The sequence below is a fragment of the Manis javanica genome, chromosome 14 (genome assembly GCF_040802235.1).
Source record: "Manis javanica isolate MJ-LG chromosome 14, MJ_LKY, whole genome shotgun sequence".
NCBI classification, from domain to species: Eukaryota; Metazoa; Chordata; class Mammalia; order Pholidota; family Manidae; genus Manis; species Manis javanica.
In genome coordinates, this window is record NC_133169.1 from 85,456,463 (window position 1) to 85,477,940 (window position 21,478).

The 21,478-nt window shown below is 38.2% G+C and overlaps 1 protein-coding gene across 7 annotated transcripts in view; it reads right to left on the minus strand.

Moving 5' to 3' along the window:
- Positions 1–21,478, minus strand: part of CDC25C (cell division cycle 25C) — a 29,364-nt gene that overhangs the window by 2,309 nt on the left and 5,577 nt on the right. Inside the window, exons 1-12 of one of the 7 annotated variants that reach the window (XM_073221736.1) lie at positions 21,145–21,339; positions 20,465–20,670; positions 19,634–19,788; positions 18,900–18,945; positions 18,400–18,433; positions 18,192–18,281; positions 17,128–17,226; positions 14,627–14,785; positions 3,835–3,987; positions 2,800–2,901; positions 1,934–1,996; positions 517–615 (exon numbers count right to left, since the gene is read on the minus strand). In XM_073221736.1, the coding sequence (XP_073077837.1) occupies positions 517–615; positions 1,934–1,996; positions 2,800–2,901; positions 3,835–3,987; positions 14,627–14,785; positions 17,128–17,226; positions 18,192–18,281; positions 18,400–18,433; positions 18,900–18,945; positions 19,634–19,788; positions 20,465–20,658 (1,194 nt within the window). In that variant the 5' untranslated portion in view covers positions 20,659–20,670; positions 21,145–21,339. Of the gene's footprint in view, positions 1–516; positions 616–1,933; positions 1,997–2,799; positions 2,902–3,834; positions 3,988–14,626; positions 14,786–17,127; positions 17,227–18,191; positions 18,282–18,399; positions 18,434–18,899; positions 18,946–19,633; positions 19,789–20,464; positions 20,671–21,144; positions 21,340–21,478 lie in introns of those variants that run through there. The other 6 variants (XM_073221733.1, XM_073221731.1, XM_073221735.1 and 3 more) reach the window with 6 other exon arrangements.

Genomic DNA, 21,478 nt, shown 5'->3' on the forward strand with positions numbered 1-21,478 from the left:
TAATAAGTATTTCCTTAAGGGCCTGTGGACAGTTCCAATACTTAAAAATAATTGGGATACCATCTTGGGATATGTGGGCCAGGAAAGCTAGACTTTAAGTACTTCCAGGGCAGAGATCTAATGATATCTCCCTATCTACCCCAAGGGCCTGGCATAGACCTTGGTATGTAGTAGGTACTCAATAAAATGTTTGTTTGCCTGAAGTGTAGGAATCATTGAGAGACATGTCTGTAAGTGTTTACAAAGTGCTTCTCAGTCCTTGGATTAGTTTTTACTGCTAGGTAGGAACTCTTGGTTCCAAGAGAAAAGAGGGAGATTGGTCTAGGAGGGAAAGGAAAGGTAAATTGCTCAAGGTATAAAGAATTAGAAGAGAAATGAGGACTTCCAGCCTTCATGTGCTCCAAATGTACAATCCCTGCCCTGGTTCTAGAGTTCATAGGACCCTCTGTCCACAGACTCTTCTCAATAAAAATCTATCTCCAGCCCCTCCCCACTAATTCTGCAATGTAACCTCACCTGAATGTGTCCTCCCAGGTACTCATATGGATAGCGGCAATCAATGATGAAAAACTTCTCAATCAGATCCTGGAACTTTCCTGCCAGTAAGGCAGCCACCTGCATAGAAACTACGATTGAATACCCTGCCCATCACCTGGGACTGTCACACAGTTCCTGATTTACACTCCTTTTAGTCACCTAGGATTCCACTGTACGCTCAGCCTCCAAAGTCCCCCTGTATTTGAAATGTGGCAATGGTTTAGCCCCACCCTACATAAGAGGATAAAATAGGAAATAGTCTTTTCAGAGAACCAAAATAGCTGGCATTGCCAGGACACCAGGGAAAACCATATATATTCAGGCTACTCATCAGAGGCAGGCATGGCTGCAATCAGCATCTCAGCAGATGCCCAAGGACTTCTGCAGTGGTACAGGCAGCAGCTAGGGATTCCGATTTTACAAAAAGAGGTGGAAAATGGTTCTCCACCCTCTATTGTAAGAGAAGAAAGCAAGTCTTCCGGAAAAGGATATGGAAGGAAGGGGTTGATGCCCAGAGGAGGAAATGTAAGCTACTTGTAGGAGTGTTAAATTGGTTCAACCATTCTGGAGGGAACTCTGCAAATACATATAAAAATAAATGTAATTACACTTTGATACAGCAAATTTCTTTTCTAACATCTTAAGTAAAAGGAAAAGCACACAAAGATGTGACACAATAATATTCATCTCATTGTTTTAGGTCATCAAAATGTTATAACTTAAATATCCAATAACAGAGGTTTGGTATTTAAATAATTTATACATGACAGTATAAGAGAATATTACATAGCCATTAAAAGATACTATAGATATCTTTTCATTGCTATAGAAAGATGTTTACAATGTCTTACCAAACTAACTGCAACAGCACATTTCATTACAATCCTGTTTTGTAAAAACATATGCCAGAATAAAATCTGGAAGGCCATAAGGAAAATATTATTACCAGTGGTTATCTCTGGTGGTGAGATTATGGGTAGGGTGACCAAATATTGCACCTAACTGGGATACTTTGAGAGTGAAAGAGAACACTATTAATAACTACTTTGCACATTTAGGCATAAATGGGATTATAACATGTAAACCAGTATGTAACATCATCCTAATTGGGTAATTTTTTTTACCTTTTCCCTTCCTTCCATATAAACAAATGATATATAATTGTTATAAATGAAAGGAAGGAGTTTATAACAATTATATATCATTTGTTTAATTAAAAATAAAGGTGACAGAAAAATGGGGGAAAAGGGACTCCTTTAATACAGCTTCAGTTGAATGGGGAGCCTATGTGGGTGAACACCGCGAAACAAATACAAATGGAAGTGGGAATTTTAGGGAAAGAACAGACCAGATGGCAGCTTATATAACCAGTTACGATCTCCAGAAATCTGCTTACTGTTTCTGGGTTGACGTACTTCAGATCTTGGTGTCTCCCTGACATGGTTGGCAGCACACACACCTAGAAATACCCAAAAGCTGAAATAAGAGCAAGTTTTCTATACCAAAATTTGAGATCGAAGACCCATATGTGGTCTCTATAATGTGCATATACAGCAATTCCATTTCAAGAACTGATCCTAAGGAACTAATTAAGGAGGCATACAAAGTTTTAGATTTAGCTATAAATATGTCCATCTTGGTATAGTTCATAAGGAAAAACTGTAAAAACAAATATCCTACAAGAAGGGATTTATCAAGAATTATGAGTAGTCAAAAAAAGAAATACTGTACTGCTATTAAAAATTATAAAGCAGAACTGTTTATTGACTTTCATGAAAAGGTGTTCCTGATACATTGAAGGAGGGTAAAAAAAATCCAGTGGATCACAAGACAGTATAAATCATTTTTTGTGGAAAAATAAAAAACGTATTTGTATATATGTGCACGTGTTTTTGAAAATATATACAAAAAAGTCTGGAGGAACGTACACCAAGCTGTTAAAAATAATGCTCTGATAAGGTCTGAGGTGGATTTCATCTTCTACCTTTTCTGTGAGGACCAAATACTATTCATATAATTTTCAAAGATCATTTTAAAAAGAAAAAAGTTAAAAGCCTCATACTTTCTCCACTGCTCTGGATTTTCCGAGAATGAATAAGGACAGAAAGGCTTAAGTCCTGGATCTACCACTATAGCACCTTCAGGCTATCAAAGCATATTTGGTGAGGATGCTCAATTATACGTAGAATCCTTTGCAAGCAGAGGAAAGATTCAGCTTCAAAATGACTCACTAAAATATAGGATGGATATAACCACACTCACCTTGGAGAAATCACCAATCAGACGCCCCTGGTTAGCATCTTCCTCCAGCATCTCGGTGATATTAATATCACTGAGAGAGATGGTTTTCCTTAGATAAAAGCCCTGAAGGTGACAAGATCCCCCACCCCCAATTCTCATGTTAAAAGTGTAAAAACCAGAGGATGGAGGAATGGAGACTCATTAATAATAAGCATGCCCTTTGACCTAATAATTCCACTTGTTTTACTATGGAAATAAATAAATACTTACTGCACAAAGATTTGGTAGTAAGGATGGATGGCTCAGTATGTTTATAGGAGAAAAGAATGTTCAATAACAGGCTCTTGGTAAAACAAATAATATTCCACACATTATAGATTAATATTATGCAATAAAAGTATGTTTTAAACTAATTTCATTGACATGAAAATAAGTTCGTGATATCCTTATATAGGTTAGAAAATATATACTTTGTAATATTACTTTAACAAAAGAAAAAAACATTTGCATAGAAAAGTGTGTTGAAGAACATACGATACCAGTGTTGACAGTAATTATCTCTGGTTTATGGGATTACAGGCATTTTGCAACAACTTCTTTTTGCTGATTTGTATTTTCTATATCATACAAAACAGCCAAATACATATAATTTTTTTTTAAGGTAGGGTAGGGGATAAGGGCTAAGTTTTTCAGAAGTTGCTTTCCACCCAGGCAGTGTGGTGTTGTTTCTGTCAGTATGCAGGTAAAACAGCAGTTGGTATCCTACTAATCAAAGTTCCCTTGTACTCTTTCAGATGTTAAAAAAGAGGTTTGGAAAGACTGTGATGATATCATTTGCAAAAGCATAATGTAACATAGATAGTCACTGTTAAGTATTTTATATAGGGATGCAGATGAAGAAAACACAAGAGGAAAGATGGAAAGAACAAAAAGATAAAAGTAAAAGTAAAGAGGAAGACAAAAAATATGTATATACTAAAGCAGTCCCCACACCAGAAGAGCAGTGAAGACAATGAGATGTAGATTAAACAGATTCACATCTTGAAAAGCTCTTACTTTCCTGAGCTCTTTGTGGCTAGAACGATACTTCTTTTTCACTTTATCCGGTACTGGGTTGTGCTTGAATTGTACCACTTGCGTCAGTCTTGGCCTGTTCAAACTCTCCGGCAACGAAGGGGAGCGATACAGGCTGCCTTTGTTCAGAGATACCTGTTTGGGAATATCAAACCCCAAGTGTGTCTGCAGGCAAGCAGCAGGAACATCTCCCAGGAGCTTGTTAGAAATGTTGAATCCTGGATGTTAGGCCTTACCCCAGACCTACTGAATTAACATCTGCATTTTAACAATATGCCCAGATGATTCTAGGAACACTCAAGTGTGAGAAGCAATGCCCTAGGCGAGCAAACTGTCTTCCCTTCCTCATTAACATTTTTCTCCTCAGAAGCATGATGTTCTAACTTTCCCAGACGTTGACACTCCAGCCAAACCAAATTCTCCACCTTACCTTATGTGTACCAACTCCTGTAGTAGAAAGCAAATACGAGCTCAGTTCTTCCAGTCCTAAGTGATTAAAAAAAACAAGCCTGATCCCATAGTTTCCCTATGGAATCCTAAGACCCTGATAATCAAGATTTAAGGTCCCCCCAAAAAATGAAGTTGATGAGCCCAAGAGTTACTCTGGGTGAAAAATACTAATTAGCAAGAGTATATGTCACTTTTTTGGGAGCAGTTTCTTTGAGTGAGAGAGAAAAAATATCATTCAGTCTTCTTATGAAGGGGGTTGTTAACAGGAAAGAAAAAAATAGCAAAACAAGCATTATGCAAGGAAAAAGAAAACATTAGAATCTAATATCAGGATGACTGTTAAAGGATTGATACTGTGAGGCCCATGAGGAAGAAAAATTGATTAAATACCAAAAGAATTACCCCTGGGAGTTGCTGGCCGAAGACTAGGCTAAAGTATGAGGATGGACTTGTCTCTTTGAAAGGAATGATTTGAGTGTTTTACCCAGAAGCAAGGGGATACACTAAAGGACCCCTGAGAACAACTTCCAACTAATCCAAGTTTCTTATCCTCTCTAGCCAGATACCTTTTACCTCCGGCCTAGATAAAAAGCAAAAGTTCCTTCTCTACACACTCACCTCACTAACTGCTATGAGTTAACTTAGAAGGGGGGTAGACAATAAGAGCCATAACTGGAAGACAGGTTGACAGTCAATGGTTTCTGTGAGATGCCAATATTTTACTTTATAACAACTATACCTACTATAATGCTTGTCACATCCATGGTCCCATCTGAGGGAAACTCCATTGTTCAAAGTACTAGCAGCAGGTACAGTTCACGTTTTATATACTAATACTCTGTACCTGCCTTTTCCCTTGGAACCCTGCCAGTCACCTCCCTGTCCCCATAATCCTACCCCAAGTCACTGATGACTGGCCCACACTGCTGGTTCACATACCTATTTAGTGGCATAGAGTAAAAGTAAACTGGGCCAATCAGGTTCACTCTCCTGGGAGTCTAACTTGGAAAATGGCAAAATAATTAGGCAGCAGCAGAAGCCAAAGATTAAAGGAAGAAGCCAAGAGATACAGTCAAGGCCATGAGGCCAGTGATGAATGGATGGATGAACCAAAGGTACAGTAGTAGAGGATGTGTGGCCAAGGATTGAGGAGCAGGCTACCCACCCTCCATGATAGACTACCCTTCATATAACTTCAATTTTGCCCTGAGAAGTCGTCAAGAGCAAGCCAGATCAGAATCTCCAGTGTGCTGGCCTTAGTGCAATCTTTGTTTATTTTCGCCAAAAGAGCCTCTCTGGAACACATGTTATTAAGCTAAGTGTTCCTCTGAAAGAGCTTGGAATTAATTAGCTACTAAGTGAAACATTCATTTTTTTAGTATTATAAGAAATATTTGTGTAACCCAAGATTACAGAAATTTTCTCCTGTGTTTTTTCTTCAGATGTTTTGTAGTTTTCAGTTTTATATTTAGATCTATGATCCATTTTGTGCTAGTTTCTATATATGGTGTGAAATATGGGCTGAGGTTTTTGGTTTTGTTTTTCATATGTATTTTCAATTGTTCCAGCATAATTTGTTGAAAAGATTATGTTTTCTCCATTTAATTGTTCTTGTATCTTGGTCCAATCATCAAGTGACCATATATGCCTGGTTCTGGTTCTAGTTCTCAAATCTCTATTCTGTTGCATTGATGCATTAGGCTTTTGGTAGCTATTATGATGGTGATAAAGAATGTGATGAACATCTTTTTGGGTTTCACGTAGTCCAAGGACAAGAAGCCAGAAATAAATGATAGCAGAAAACTATCTTAATCAATAGACATAACCACTACTACTCTGACAAATTCTTCCCCATAGATTTATATAAAAACAAATGTCAACTTATAGAAAAGAATATAAATACTAGTAAATGGAGGGATGATAATGATGATACTTCAGCTTTGTCTAGCTAGTCAGAAGTTTCACAGTTCCCAGAAGCTGCTCTTGAGAGATCCCAGGACCAACTGGCTTTTATGCACTGAACATTAGTCATTTTCATTCTTTAAGAAATAATTGAAAACACTGAGAAGGGAGTAGTGGTTACCAAAGGGGAAGGGTTGGGGAAGGTGGGTGGGGAGGGAGAAGAGGATTAAGGGGCACTATAATTCACAAGCACAACATGGGTAGGTCACTGGGACGATAGCACAGCACAGAGAAGACAATTAATGACTCTCCAGCATCTTACTACGTTGATAGACAGTGACTGCAGTGGAGTGGGTGAGGGCTTAATAATATGGAGGAATGGTGAACTACTGTTTTGTGTATGTGAAACTGTCATAAGATTGTCTACAAACGGGATTGGTTAAAGATGGTGGTGTGAGAGGTGAGACAGAAACCGCCTCCCAAAACACATATAATATGAAAATACAGCAAATACAACTAATCCTGAAAGAGCAACAGGAAAGAAGGCTGGAACAGACTGCCTACATCTGGAGAAAAGAACAGGCCCCACGGAAAAGGGTAAAGTACCAAAGCCACGACCCAGTGAGACCCAACACTTCCACCACCCCAGCTGACCAGCAGGAGGAAGAGAAATGAAGCGGGGAGGACGTGGAGGCCTAGGATTGCTGAACACCCAGCACTGGAGATATGCTCTGGGGGCACAAACCTACTTTACATGGTGCTCTGGAGATTAGTAGGGTTGGAAACTTAAGACAGGCAGAATACTTGGAGAGACTGAGATTCCAGCTGCTTGTGGAGAACAGGCACCCACAACCGGCTGTTCTGGGATAAAAGAAAGGCAGGCGCTCTGAGAGACCTCCCAACAGTGAGAGGGCTGCCAAAGAGGCAAGGATTGCTCAGAGCTTGCTGCTCAGGAAAAAGTACAGGTGGACAAAATTGTCCCGGTGCACTCAGCCCAGCAGGTTGGTGACTTTCAGGAGCTTCAGGAGTTCCATCCCCCAGGCTGGCAAGGCAGTTAGTTCTGAGGCTCCCACCATGATATACAGCCTGCCACTCCTTACTCCCGGCATAGGCTTGCAAATCTGCTGCCCCCGCCATTGCGCCAGGCCAGCTAGAGGGCGGCCATGCCTACGGCACCTACAAGGGCAGAGCACAGAGACCCCTCCCTGCACGCTCAGCCCACTGGCACCAGCAATGGAGGCAGGCAGTACAGTCAAGAAGCAGGAAAGAGCTCTTTCCTCCTGACAGGCACCAGTGCGGCACACCTGTAACACCTGCCATTGCTCCAGGGGCTGAGCAGCTCCAGAGAGTAGAGATTCTGAGCACTAGAGGGTGCCACCTACACCAAGATATTAAAAATATGAAACACCAAAAGAACCTGATACAAACCAAAATCCCACAAACAACAGAAAGAGAGCCAAGTGAAACTGAACTTACCAATCTTCCTGAAGATTTCAAAATAAAAATCATAAACATGCTCATGGAGCTACTGAAAAATAGTCAAGACCTCAGAGAGAAATTCAAGAAAGAAATAGAAACTTTGAAAAATACAGTATCTGAAATGAAACGTACAATGGAGGGATTTAAAAGCAGAATAGATGAAGTAGAGAGAGTAAATGAAACAGAAACTAGAGAACAAGATTACAAAGAAGCTGAGGTAAAGAGAGAAAAAAGGATCTCTAGGAATTAAAGACTACTAAGAGAACTGTGGAACCAATCCAAACAGAACAATATTTGCATTACAGGGGTACCAGAAGAAGAAGATGGAGAAAAGGGGATAGAAAGTGTCTTTGAGGAGGTAACTGCTGAAAACTTTCCTGATCTGGGGAAGGAAATAGTCTCTCAGGCTACAGAGGTGCACAGATCTCCCAACACAAGGGACCCAAGGAAGACAACACCAACACATATAATAATTAAAATGGCAAAGATCAAGAATAAGGACAGAGTATTAAAAGCAGCCAGAGAGAGAAAAAAGATCATATGCAAAGAAAAACCCATCAGGCTATCATCAGACTTCTCAAGAGAAACCTTACAGGACAGAAGGAAATAGAATAATACATTTAATGCAATGAAACAGAAGGGCTTCCAACAAAGAATACTCTACCTGAAAATACTATCATTTAAATTTGAGGCAGGGATTAAACAATTTCCAGATAAGCAAACATTGAGAGTATTTACCTCCCACAAACCATCTCTACAGTATATTTTGGAGGGACTGCTATAGATGGAAGTACTCCTAGGGCTAAAGAGTTGTCAACAGAGAAAATAAACCCACAGTAAAGGAAGTAGACCAATTAATTACTAAGTAAATGCAAAATTAAATCAACTACCACCAAAGTCAGTCAAAGGATACACAAAGAGTACAGAATATGATACCTAATATATAAAGAATGGAGGAGGAAGAAAAAGGAGGAAAAAGAAAAAAGAACCTTTAGATTATGTTTGTAATAGCATACTAAGTGAGTTAAGTTAGACTGTTAGATAGTAAAGAAGCTGCCCTTGAAGCTTTGGTAACTATGAATCTAAAGTATGCAATGGCAATAAGTACATACATATCAATAAACACCCTAAATCTAGATGGACTGAATGCACCAATCAAAAGACAGAGTTACAGAATGGATAGAAAAGCAAGACCCATCTATATGCTGCCTACAAAAGACTCACTTCAAACCCAAACATATACAAAGACTAAAAGTGAAGGGGTAGAAAAAGATATATCATGCAGCTAACAGGGAGAAAAAAGCAGGTGTTGCAGTACTTGTATCAGACAAAACAGACTTCAAAACAAAGAAAGTAAAAAGAAACAAAGAAGGACATGACAAAATGATAAAGGGGTCAGTCTAACAAGATGATATAACTATAGTAAATATCTGTGCACACAACATAGGAGCTCCTACATATGTGAAACAGATACAAACAGAATTAAAGGGAGAAATAGAATGCAATGCATTCATTTTAGGAGACTTCAACACACCACTCACTCCAAAGGACAGATCAACCAGACAGAAAATCAGTAAGGAGACAGAGGCACTGAACACATTAGAAGAGATGGACCTAATGGACACCTACAGAACACTCCACCCAAAAGCAACAGGATACACATTCTTCTCAAGTGCACATGAAACATTTTCAAGAATAGATCATATATTACGCCACAAAACGATCCTCAGTAAATTCAAAAAGATTGAAATTGTACCAACCAGCTTCTCAGACCACAAAGGTATGAAACTAGAAATAAATTACACAAAGAAAACAAAAAAGTCCACAAACACATGGAGGCTTAATAACATGTTCCTAAATAACCAATGGATCAATGACCAAATAAAAACAGAGATCAAGCAATATATGGAGACAAATGACAATAATAATTCAACACCGCAAAATCTGTGGGACGCAACAAAGGCCATGCTTAGAGGGAAGAATACTGCAATACAGGCCTACCTCAGGAAAGAAGAACAATACCATATGTACAGTCTAACCTCACAATTAATGAAACTAGAAAAAGAACAAAAAATCAGGCCCAAAGTCAGTAGAAAGAGGGACATAATAAAGATCAGAGCAGAAATAAATAATATTGAGAATAATAAAACAATAATGAAAGCAGGAGCTGGTTCTTCAAGAAAATTAACAAAATAGATAAACACCTTGCCAAACTTACCAAGAAAAAAAGAGAATCAACACACATAAACAGAATCAGAAATGAGAAAGGAAAAACCTACTACAGACACCACAGAAATACAAAGAATTATTAGAGAATACTATGAAAAATTATATGCTGACAAATTGGATAACTTAGAAGAAATGGACAACTTTCTAGAAAAATACAACCTTTCTAGGCTGACCAAGGAAGAAACAGAAAATCTGAACAGACCAATTACAAGCAACAAAATTGAACTGGTAATCAAAAAACTACCTAAGAACCAAACTCCTGGACCAGATGGCTTCACCACTGAATTTTACCAAACATTTAGTGAAGACCTAATACCCATCCTCCTTAAAGTATTCCAAAAAGTAGAAGTGGACGGAATACTTTCAAACTCATTCTATGAGACCAGCGTCACTCTAATACCAAAAACAGGCAAAGACAGCACAAAAAAAAAGAAAATTACAGACCAATATCCCTGACAAAAAAGATGCAAAAATACTCAACAAACTATTAGCAAACCAAATTCAAAAATACATCAAAAAGATGAACCATCATGATCAAGTAGGATTTATTCCAGGGATGCAAGGATGGTACAATATTCAAATATCTATCAACATCATACACCACATCAACAAAAACAAGGACAAAAATGACATGATCATCTTCACAAATGCTGAAAAAGCATTTGACAAAATTCAATATCCATTCATGATAAAAACTCTCTCAAGAAAATGGGTATAGAGGGCAAGTACCTCAACATAATAAAGGCCATATGCGACAAACCCACAGCAACATCATACTTAACAGTGAAAAGCTAAAAGCTTTTCCTCTAAGATCAGGAACAAGACAAGGATGTCCACTCTCCCCACTTTTATTCAACATAGTTCTGGAGGTCCTAGCCATGGCAATCAGACAACACAAAGAAATAAAAGGCATCCAGTTTGGTAAGGAAGAAGTTAAACTGTCACTGTTTGCAGATTACATGACATTGCACATAAAAAAACTCTAAAGAATCCACTCCAAAACTACTAGAATAATTGAATTCAGCAAATTTGCAGGATACAAAATCGATACACAGAAATCTGTTGCATTCCTATATACTAATGATGAACTAGCAGAAAGAGAAATCAGAAAAACAATTCATTCAAAATTGCATAAAAAAAAAACCAAAACCTAGGAATAAACCTAACCAGGAGCTGAAAGACCTATACCCTGAAAACTACAAGACACTCATGAGAGAAATTAAAGAAGACACCAATAAATGGAAATACATCTCATGCTCACGGATAGGAAGAATTAATATTGTCAAAATAGCCATAATACATAAAGCAATCTACAGATTCAATGCAATCCCTATCAACACACCAAGGACAATTTGCAACTAAGTGGAATGAATAGTTCTAAAATTCATATGGAACCACAAAAGACCCCGAATAGCCAAGGCAATCCTCAGAAGGAAGAATAAAGCTGGGGGGATTATGCTCCCTGATATCAAGCTCTACTATAAAGCAACAGTAGTCAACACAATTTGGTACTGGCACAAGAATAGACCCATAGATCAATGGATAGAATAGAGAGCCCAGATATAAACCCAAGTATATATGGTCAATTAATATACGATAAAGGAACCATGAATATACAATGGGGAAATGACAGCCTCTTCAACAGCTAGTGTTGGCAAAACTGGACGGCTACATGTAAGAGAATGAAACTGGATTATTGTCTAACTCCATACAGAAAAGTAAACTCAAAATGGATCCAAGACCTGAATGTAAGTCATGAAACCATAAAACTCTTAGAAGAAAACATAGGCAAAACTCTCTTGAATATAAACATGAGCAACTTTTTCCTGAACGTGTCTTCTCAGGCAAGGGAAACAAAATAAAAAATGAACAAATGAGACTACATCAAGCTAAAAAGCCTCTGTACAGCAAAGGATACCATCAGCAGAACAAAAAGACATCCTACAGTGTGGGAATATATATTTGTAAACAACATAACCCACAAGGGGTTAACATCCAAAATATATAAAGAACTCACATGCCTCAACACCCAAAAAGCAAATAAACCAATTAAAAAATGGGTGGAGACTATAAACAGATAGTTCTCCAAAGAAGAAATTTAGATGGCCAACAGGCATATGAAAAGATGCTCCACATCACTAATCATGAGGGAAATGCAAATTAAAACCACAAGGAGATATCACCTCATACCAGTTACGATGGCCAACATCCAAAAGACTAGGAACAACAAATGCTGGAGAGGATGCGGAGAAAGGGGAACCCTCCTACACTGTTGGTGGGAATATAAATTAGTTCAACCATTGTGGAAAGCAGTATGGAGGTTCCTTAAAAAACCAAAAATAGAAATACGATTTGACCCAGGAATCCCACTCCTAGGAATTAACCCAAAGAAAACAAGTTCTCAGGTTCAAAAGACATATGCACCCCGATGTTTATTGCAGCACTATTTACAATAGCCAAGATATGGAAGCAACCTAAGTGTCCATCAGTAAATGAATGGATAAAGATGTGGTACATATACACAATGGAATACTATTCAGCCATAAGAAGAAAACAAATCCTACCATTTGCAACAACATGGATGGAGCTAAGAGGGTATTATGCTCAGTGAAATAAGCCAGGTAGAGAAAGTCAAGTACCAAATGATTTCCCTCATTTGTGGAGTGGAACAACGAAGCAAAACTGAAGGAAGAAAACAGCAGCAGACTCACAGACTCCAAGAAAGAACTAGCAGTTACAAAAGGGGAGGGGTGAGGGAGGGCGGGTTGGAGGGAGGGAGAAGAGGATTGAGGGGTATTACGATTGGTACACATGGTGTGTGTGGGGTCAAGGGGAAGACAGTGTAGCTCAAAGAAGACAAGTAGTGACTCTGTGGCATCTTACTACACTGATGGACAGTGACCTCAATGGGGTATATGGGGTACTTAATATGGGTTAATGTAATAACCACAATGCTTTTCATGTGAAACCTTCATTAGAGTATGTATCAATGATTCCTTAATAATAAATAAGTAAATAAATAAATAAATAAATAAAACCTTCCAATAGCTTGCCACTGCTTTTAGCATAAAATCCAAATATTCATCATAGCCTAAAGGCCCCGCATGATCTATCTCCTGCCGACCTCTTCTTTCCCACCTCCTGCAATTCTGCTCACTCACACTGGCTTCTCACTTTCTTGAATACACCAAGATCTTTCAACCTTGAGACCTTTGCTCGCACAATGTTTCCTCTTCAAGGAATGCTTGTCTCTACTCAGGTCACACATGGTTCCTTCACAACTACAGTGACTAACCCCAATTTGTCCAGGACTTTCCCAGTTTTAGCACTGAAAGTCCCAGGTCGTAGGATCCTCCTCAGTTGCAGGCACACTGGGACAGTTCATCAACCTGCTGGAGAAGTCCTTCCCAACCTCTGCTATTTGAGGTTCCCTTCTGTTAGTCTCTACCTCAGTCCCCATTTTGTTTCCTCCATGACACTTGGACAATTTGTAATAGTCAAATTATTTTGCCTGTTATGACAGTCATTTGCTCTTTGGCTACCAAGCATCCATTTAATTTTTTTAGTAAAATCTCAAATGAGGTGAGAGGCAGCCTTGCCTCTTGATATGGTCCTGAAATATACATTTCCAGTCCTCATAACTCCTATGTCTTATTCAGTATGTCCATTTAAGTTTCCTATGACACCTCTAACTCAAATATCCAAAACAGAATATATCTCGTTCCCCTTGAATTCACCCCTCATTTCAAATTAATTACAGTGTCATCATTTCTCCAGATACTCAAGTAAAAATGAAAAGTAGTTCCCTCCTAAACTCCTATGTCCTTTTTTCAAATCATTCTGTCAGTCAGAGCACTTTTGACAATCTGTCATTTTCTTGTATATTGGCTTATTTACTTATATTGTCTATTTGCTTGACTAGAAAAATAAAAGTGCAAAAATTAGTAATCTCGTCTGTCTTAATGAGGACTGTCCTCATTCAATATTATTACAGTTTATTTAGTTTTTAGTAACAAAAAGTATGTGGAATATTATAAACTGCTTTTAATACTTTATCATATTCACAACAACTCTAGGTTTTTTTATTATTGTGCTCTGCATTACATAAATGAGAAACTGAGTCTTAGAGTGGTTAAGTGTCTTGCTCATGGTTATAAAGCTCAGTAAGAGAATGAAGAGTAGAATACAAGTGCTCTGACTCAACTGCATCATATTTGTCTTGTATAATGAATAAATTAAAAACACACCCCTACACATATTTGTTTCAAAGAAATGAAGTTGATTCAAAAATGCTAAATGCTTCAGAAACTATCTTTGATATATGAGTACATAGCCAATAAGCCACAGGCTTCAGATATTCCTCCCAGTGATACAGGGAGGATAAAAGAAGATGAAAGGATATACTGAAAAATCATGCTAGGCATATTTCATTTATTACTATTATTTTGGAGGCATCACTTAACACCAGGTTACATTGGCAGTGATCTATTCAAACTGCTAACTGCAACCTTATTACCCATCCAGCAGTAATAAGAGTCTTGTGGTGACCTGATACCCTGTCAGTCAGATGGCCCTTAGAGTGGAGACACCATGTCGTTTTCATCTTTGCAGACCGACCACTTCCATAGTGGCTGCAACAAATACTAGTTATACAATATTGTTTGTTCAAGAATGAAAATGAAAAATACAAAGATGCCATCAGAGAGCACTTTACCTTGGTCTCTTTTTGATCTTCCAGAGAAAACTCCATCAGTTCATCTGAAATCTCCTCTGCCTGGTCTTCTCCTAATTCCAGATTTTTATCCAATTTTGGAACTGTAGTTACAGGGCTGCCCAAGTATTGCATTTCATTTTCCACCAAGTTTCCATTGTCCTATCAAGTATACTGACAATATTAAAAACCATGCATGGCCCTTACCTTACACCATATGCAAAAATTAATTCAAAATAAATCAAAGACCTAAATGTAAGAGCTAAAACTGTAAAACTCTTAGAAGAAAACATAGGGGAAAAACTTCATTGGATTTGGTAATGACTTCTTGGATATAATATAAAAGCACAGGCAACAAAAGAAAAAACAGATAAATTGTACTTCATCAAAATTTAAAACTTTTGTGCATCAAAGAACATATCAAGAAAGTGAAAAGGCAACCCGCACAATGGGAGAAAATATTTGCAAATCATATGTTTGATAAGGGATTAATATCCAGAATATAGAAAGAACTACAACTCAACAATAACAACAGCTACAAATATAAGTAAGACTTGAAAAGACGTTTCTCCAAAGACGATGTACAAATGGCCAACTAGCACATGAAAAAATGCACAACACAACTAGTCATTACAGAAATGAAAATCAAAACCACAATAGATAGCACTTCATACCCATTAGGGTAGCTATTAAAAAAAAAAGAAAGAAAAAAATCAGAAAATAACAAGTATTGGCAAGGATATGAAGAAAGTATTCTCCCTTGTGCACTCTTAGAATGTAAAATGGTACAGCTGCTATGGATAAAAGTACAGCATTTCTCCCAAAAATTAAATACAGAATTACCATATGATCCAACATTTCTGGGTATAAACACCAAAGAATTTAAAACAGGGATTTAAACAAATATTTGTACATCAATGTTCACAACAGCATTATTTTCAATAGCCAAAAGGTGGGAACAACCCAAATGTCCATCAACAGATTAATGGATAAACAAAATGTGGTCTATATATTACAATTGAGTATTATTCAGCTATAAAAAGGAGTGAAATTCTGTCACAAGACTACAATATGGATGAACCTTAAAGACATTATGCTAAGTGAAATAAGCCAGACACAAAACAACAAATATTGTATGATGCCACTTGCTGAAGTACCTAGAGTAGTCAAATTCATAGAGACGGAAAGTAGACTACAGGCTCCCAGGGGCTGGGCGAAGAAGGAGTGGAGAGTATGGGTATCTAATGGACAGAGAGCTTCTGTTTTGAATGATGAAAAAAATTCTAGAAATGGGTAGTGGTGATGATCTCACAACACTGTAAATGTATTTAATGCCACTGGATTGTACAGTTAAAAATGGTTAAAGTGGTAAATTTTGTTATGGATATTTTACATTAAAAGATCACACACACATAAACAAAAGACTATCCAGTGATTTACCATTCTCCAAGTCTTCCCTTCCTCCAAGAAATCAAAAATGGGAAACATGATCAACTTTTATCAATTTGGAATAGGATATGTTAAAACTACTTTTCCACAGGGTTAAAATTAGACCCCAAATTTCTGGAGTATCTTGAATCTATGGTCTATTAGCTAGTGAGTGCCTGGGTAACTTAAGAATCCAGTAGCAAAATGGACTAAAAACACAATTATTCACTAGAGGAAATAAATGTGGCTAATTTTTACATGAAGCCACTACTAATTATTTTTAACATAAAATAAAATATTTTACTTATCTAATTAGCAACTTTAAAGAAATAGTAAATCATTTATCCAAAAGAGGTATGGATTGCTCATAAAAACGTAAATTCTGACAACTTTTCTGGAAAGGAATTTAGCCATATGTATCAAGTCTTAGAAATATTCATACCCTTTAACCCAGTAATTATAATTCTTGGTATAATCCCAAAGAAAAAAGTCTGAAATGTAGGCAAAGATTCATGCTCAAGAACTTACATGATAGCATTATGTGTAAAAGCAAAGTTTGGATACCAACTAAGTATCTAACATTAGGGAAGTATTTACATAACTTATGGTCCATTATTAGAATAAAAATATCTATTAAAAAATAATGTTTACTATGAATTTCAATATTAACTTGAAAGGTTATATATAAATGACTTGAACTTTGTATAGCTATATACCTAGTTAAGAGAGTAAAAAGAAATGAGGTGAAACGTCAATAGTTGTTTTTCTCTATGAGGCAGCAATTTTCTTTTTGATACTTTCCTATACTTTTAAACCATTTTCACAATGGGCACATAGTGCTTTCAAATTGGAGGCAGGGGAAAGCCCTTGAAGAATAAAGTAGAAATTTTTTAACTTGAACAAATCAAAAGATCAAAGGACATCTCTCTCCCCTTTGCCTAAACAACATTACTTCTCTAACCATTTTTCACACCCAAACCAGCTCAGAAAAATTTAAAGGGTTCTAACTCCAGACCTGCCATCCCGTACCCCACACCACCTCAGCTGCCCCTTGATGCTGATGTGCAGTGACTCACCAGCAGAGAAAGAGGAGACATGTAAGGCCTCCCTGGTCTCTTTTCAAACCTCAGGTTCCTGGATGCCCACCACTCCGAGGGCTTCAAAGTGTTATTTTCCTGCATAATAAAAAAATACAATGGCTGGAGGAAGAGAAGTGTTAGCAGGCAATGCCAAAATCATTTCATCTCATGAAGCCATGAATAACCCCCAGGAAACACATTAAATGTAATTAAGGTTGATCCTATATCTTGAAGATACATATGATGGTTTGGATTTGATGATAGTAGGGAGATCACAATTTTACATCACAATCCAAAGGAAGGAAGGAAAAAGGCAGCCAGACTGAGGAAGGGATGATGAGATTTTTAAAAAGTGAGTATAAAAGGCGATTAGAAGGACAGTATTAAATCAAGCAAAAGCTGTTTAGAACAGCCAGAAACATGGGCATAACCTAGACAATGTGAAAAAAGAAGAATAGCAGCTATCTTTTATAGATACTGACCTCAGGGAAAGGAAGAGAGGCAGGGAAAAGAAAAACAAAGCTAGAAAAGGGGATTCGTTAGAGAATTAGCTAAGTGATCAGGTGGCTCTGAAGAGACCCGTTTCAACTTGAAACTGAAGGATGGCCTGAGGCTCAGACAAAAAGGACCGTGACTTTCTCAGAATAGGGGCTAAGAAGCTAGAGTAAGGGAGAAATAAGACTTAAGAAACCTAGACTTGTATGTGAAGCCATGCAGAGTATGCGATCAAATTATGTATTTTATCCCTTGCTGTTTAAAAAAAAGTCCTAAATTCCTAACACTATAGTAACAGATTTTTGTCCTTAAACCAACCAACTGAATGTAAGTTACAATGATGACCTGCTGTGGAAGACTTGGAGCTACATTTCTGTCCTAGGGTCAAACCCTAAAGAGAAACAAAGCAAAACAAACCATAAAGAATTTTTTTCCGAGAGTGATACAGCTTACTTACCTAGCATACTGAGGCATAAATGGTTCTAGGTCTCAAAATGATACTGATGAGTTGCTCTACTGGAAGGAAGAAAACTGCTAATGTATCTAGATTTCCATTAAACACTCACATTCTCTTTATTTGCGGATGAGTTACATATTGCATCTTCTTTCCTGTTGCCGTGGTCCAAAGCATTTGGAGTGCTACAAAGCAGATGTGCCTACAAAAGATGGTTTTCTAAGAACAAGCAGCATCTCGCAGCCACAGCTGAGCTGGAAAGAAGCCTCTGCCTCCCACCTGAGAATCAAACCCAAATCCAAGATAGAGGAGCTACTCACTGGGCTGCATTTTGTAAGGTGCTGGTAATGATTCCTGCAGATCAAAAAAAACTGCCAGTCAGCTAAGCCCCAAACACTGTTTGGCTATTCAGTGGTTATTCTACGGACATCCCAACTATTCTTTTCTTCCATTCTGGGAGCCCTATACCTAGTTGATATGTCTCTTCCAATAACACTATGCAAGGTGCTCTCTGTGATAAATGTTAAGATGTTGAGCAACATCCTAGAGACAAGGCCCTAATTCACCTGCATAACCATATATATATATAATGTTATAATATATAATATGTAATTACTGTGTTATGGTTAAAATGAATAGCCTTCATTTTCACAACACTATTTAGATCTGGGAAACTTAAAAAACCTTTCAAGGAAAGGAAGTAAGCCTCCAATCACACTTATACCCAAAATGAAACATCTTATATTCTGCAGTCTGCATAAGATAAAATCCCCATGCCAGGGCTGAAAACTTTAGCATAGGGTTCATTTAACAAACTTACATCCCAACTAACTTTATTTCCTGAGGTCCTGAAGAATCCAAGTGACCTGCAATTGGATATGAAGAATTATTCTTGTCCATGCATCCTGTCTTACCCTCTGATTTTCTTCATTACCAGTAAGCCATATTAATTTCAAAAGCTGACCTTTTGAACACAAAGGCTCTTGATATGTACCAATTTCATGTACAAAGTACCTGGTACAAGGTACAAGTTCATGAAAAGTGAAGAATTTACATGTGTGACTAAAAGAAAAAATGCTGGGAAATAGTGTGCTACACTAACCTATAGAGATTTTTTTCAAGAGTGGAAAAGGATGCTTACCACTGAGGAAATCTGAAACTAGAAAAAAATACTAAAATGGTTGACTAGTAAAACATATTCCTTTTGGGCTCAGACTCTACATATGCAAGAATTAGTTGACAAAGTATTTCTTTTTATGTTGGTTTCTTTGCCTCCGCAGAGATTAGACTGGGGCATAAACTTCTCAAGTTAATTACTACCTTAATTCCCACCATTGGCCAACAAAATAAAATATTCCTTCCTGTCTACATTTTTCAAATGCAAAGCCACTCCTACTCTTATTATAGTAACAATATTTAATCATTCTCTTCAAAAATGCCCTAGGTACCCACAGAATTCCAACTTCAAGGCTCTCTACTTACTTTTACCACCTTTCACCTCTATCTTACTACCCTCTCCTCTTCCTTAAAAGTTATTTCCCTTGAGGACTTTACCTCCTTTCTCCCTACCAGTCTCATCAAAGTCTGTAGAAGTGGTAAGCGGAGTGGCAGACATCTCTCCACTGCTAAGATTCGAAAGATCAAGGCAACGTTTGGGGGTTCCTCTGTTGAGACATAGTACATCAAGATTCCCATTAGGCTGTAACATCCTAAAAAAGGCAAAGCTCACGTTATCTTTTTCATTTGAACCCCCCACCCCCTCACTATTATTACATAATCGAAACAGTGTCCAAATAAATCTAATTGCTTTTTGGAAATATTTCAGACTAGGCTGAGAAAAATCTTCCCTTTCTCTACTTCAATAATCTACACCTCATTTTCTCATCACCAACATACCGAGACAGAGTCAATTTTTTTTAATTGACGACCAAAGTTTATTGACAAAGGTGGGTCTTGATCCCTCATCTTCTGTCCTGCGCACCATGAGCATACAGATTTGATTTCTCCCTGAAGTATCTAGTACTTTTCAGATCTATAACTCTTCAACTTTGTTTGCTAGTTGAAGCATCAGGCCATGACATGATTAGAATTTAAAGTACAATATTAATACTAATACAGTGACAAACTCTTCTAATGTGATAGTTTTCTAAGACTTTTCCCAGAAATCACATCATTTGGTTGTCAGAAGATACTAGTAAGACAGGAAGACATTATTGTCACAGAGAAGCGGCAGCCTGAGACTCAAAAGGGTCACAGGGTTAGTCAAGGGCAGAGTTAAGACTTAAACCCTCATCTTTGAGCCAGGATAATTTTTCAAAAACAAACAACCAAAAAACTGTTTTGAAAAGCAAAGAAGATAAGGTATGAAGAAAAAAGTGGATTTACCCAGACGAAATGCTTAGGTTTGCAGAATCACAAAAGAGTTTGTCCACTGGAGTTCTAGAGAGATCGGGACACATCGTGAAGGAAGTTTCTCTCTCCAGGAGCTGGTTTAATATCTTCCTCTGAGTAGACCTAAAACTGGGTCCTGAGCCAGGTTTTCCCTCCTTTCTTGTGGATGAACAGAGTTCTGCAGACATGGTCTCCGACTTCTAAGAAAAAAAAAAAACTTGGCTAAGAGGAGAACGTCACCTGCGTAGGCACAGCTTTCACAAGCTCCTCCGCCCTTCCCAGCGGCGGTCAGGCGGATCCGTCTTGGAGCGGCATCTTCAAACGGTGAGTCGCAACCCCGCTTGAAAGTTAAATCGCACTTGCCCGAAGCTGTTTGGCCTTTTCTTCGGAACCTGGACTTACCGAGACCTTAAAGAGTAAATGAAAAGAGGGCTTTGACTTGCTTGGGGCTACACAGCTCGTGATTACCGACCAGAAGGAATTCAAGTTTCCTAACTCGCGATACCTATTAGGTTCCCTAAAGTTCCGTTTGTGTGCCTCCGACTGGAGCCTGAGGGGACTTACCTCGGTTTGAATCTGAAATTTACCTTCAGGAGAAAGGGAAGTGGGTGGGATCAGTCACAATCGAAGACTCAGCTGAATTAAAGAAAATCTGGGGAAAGGAGGCAACTAACCAGACTACACTTCTGCTTCTCGACAGGGTAGGCGGGCGTCGGGCTTCGTTTCTCTCTCCGTGAAGGACAGACGTTACTCAAGATTACCAGCAGCTACTGGCCTTGACCATTCAAACCTTCCGCCTTCCCAAAAACCTATCCCGCTGGCCGCCAGGCCGAGTCAGCCTATCTTCGCGGGCCCGCCCAGACTCCCTCGGCCAATCGTTTGGCTCGTATATCACCCCCGGCGTGCGCTATCTCTGCAAGAGTTACGATTTGTCCCGCCCCGCAGCCAGAACAGGGTGCCGATTGGCCTATCCGCGTTCGACAGGCAGCTAAAGATAAGCCCCGCCCC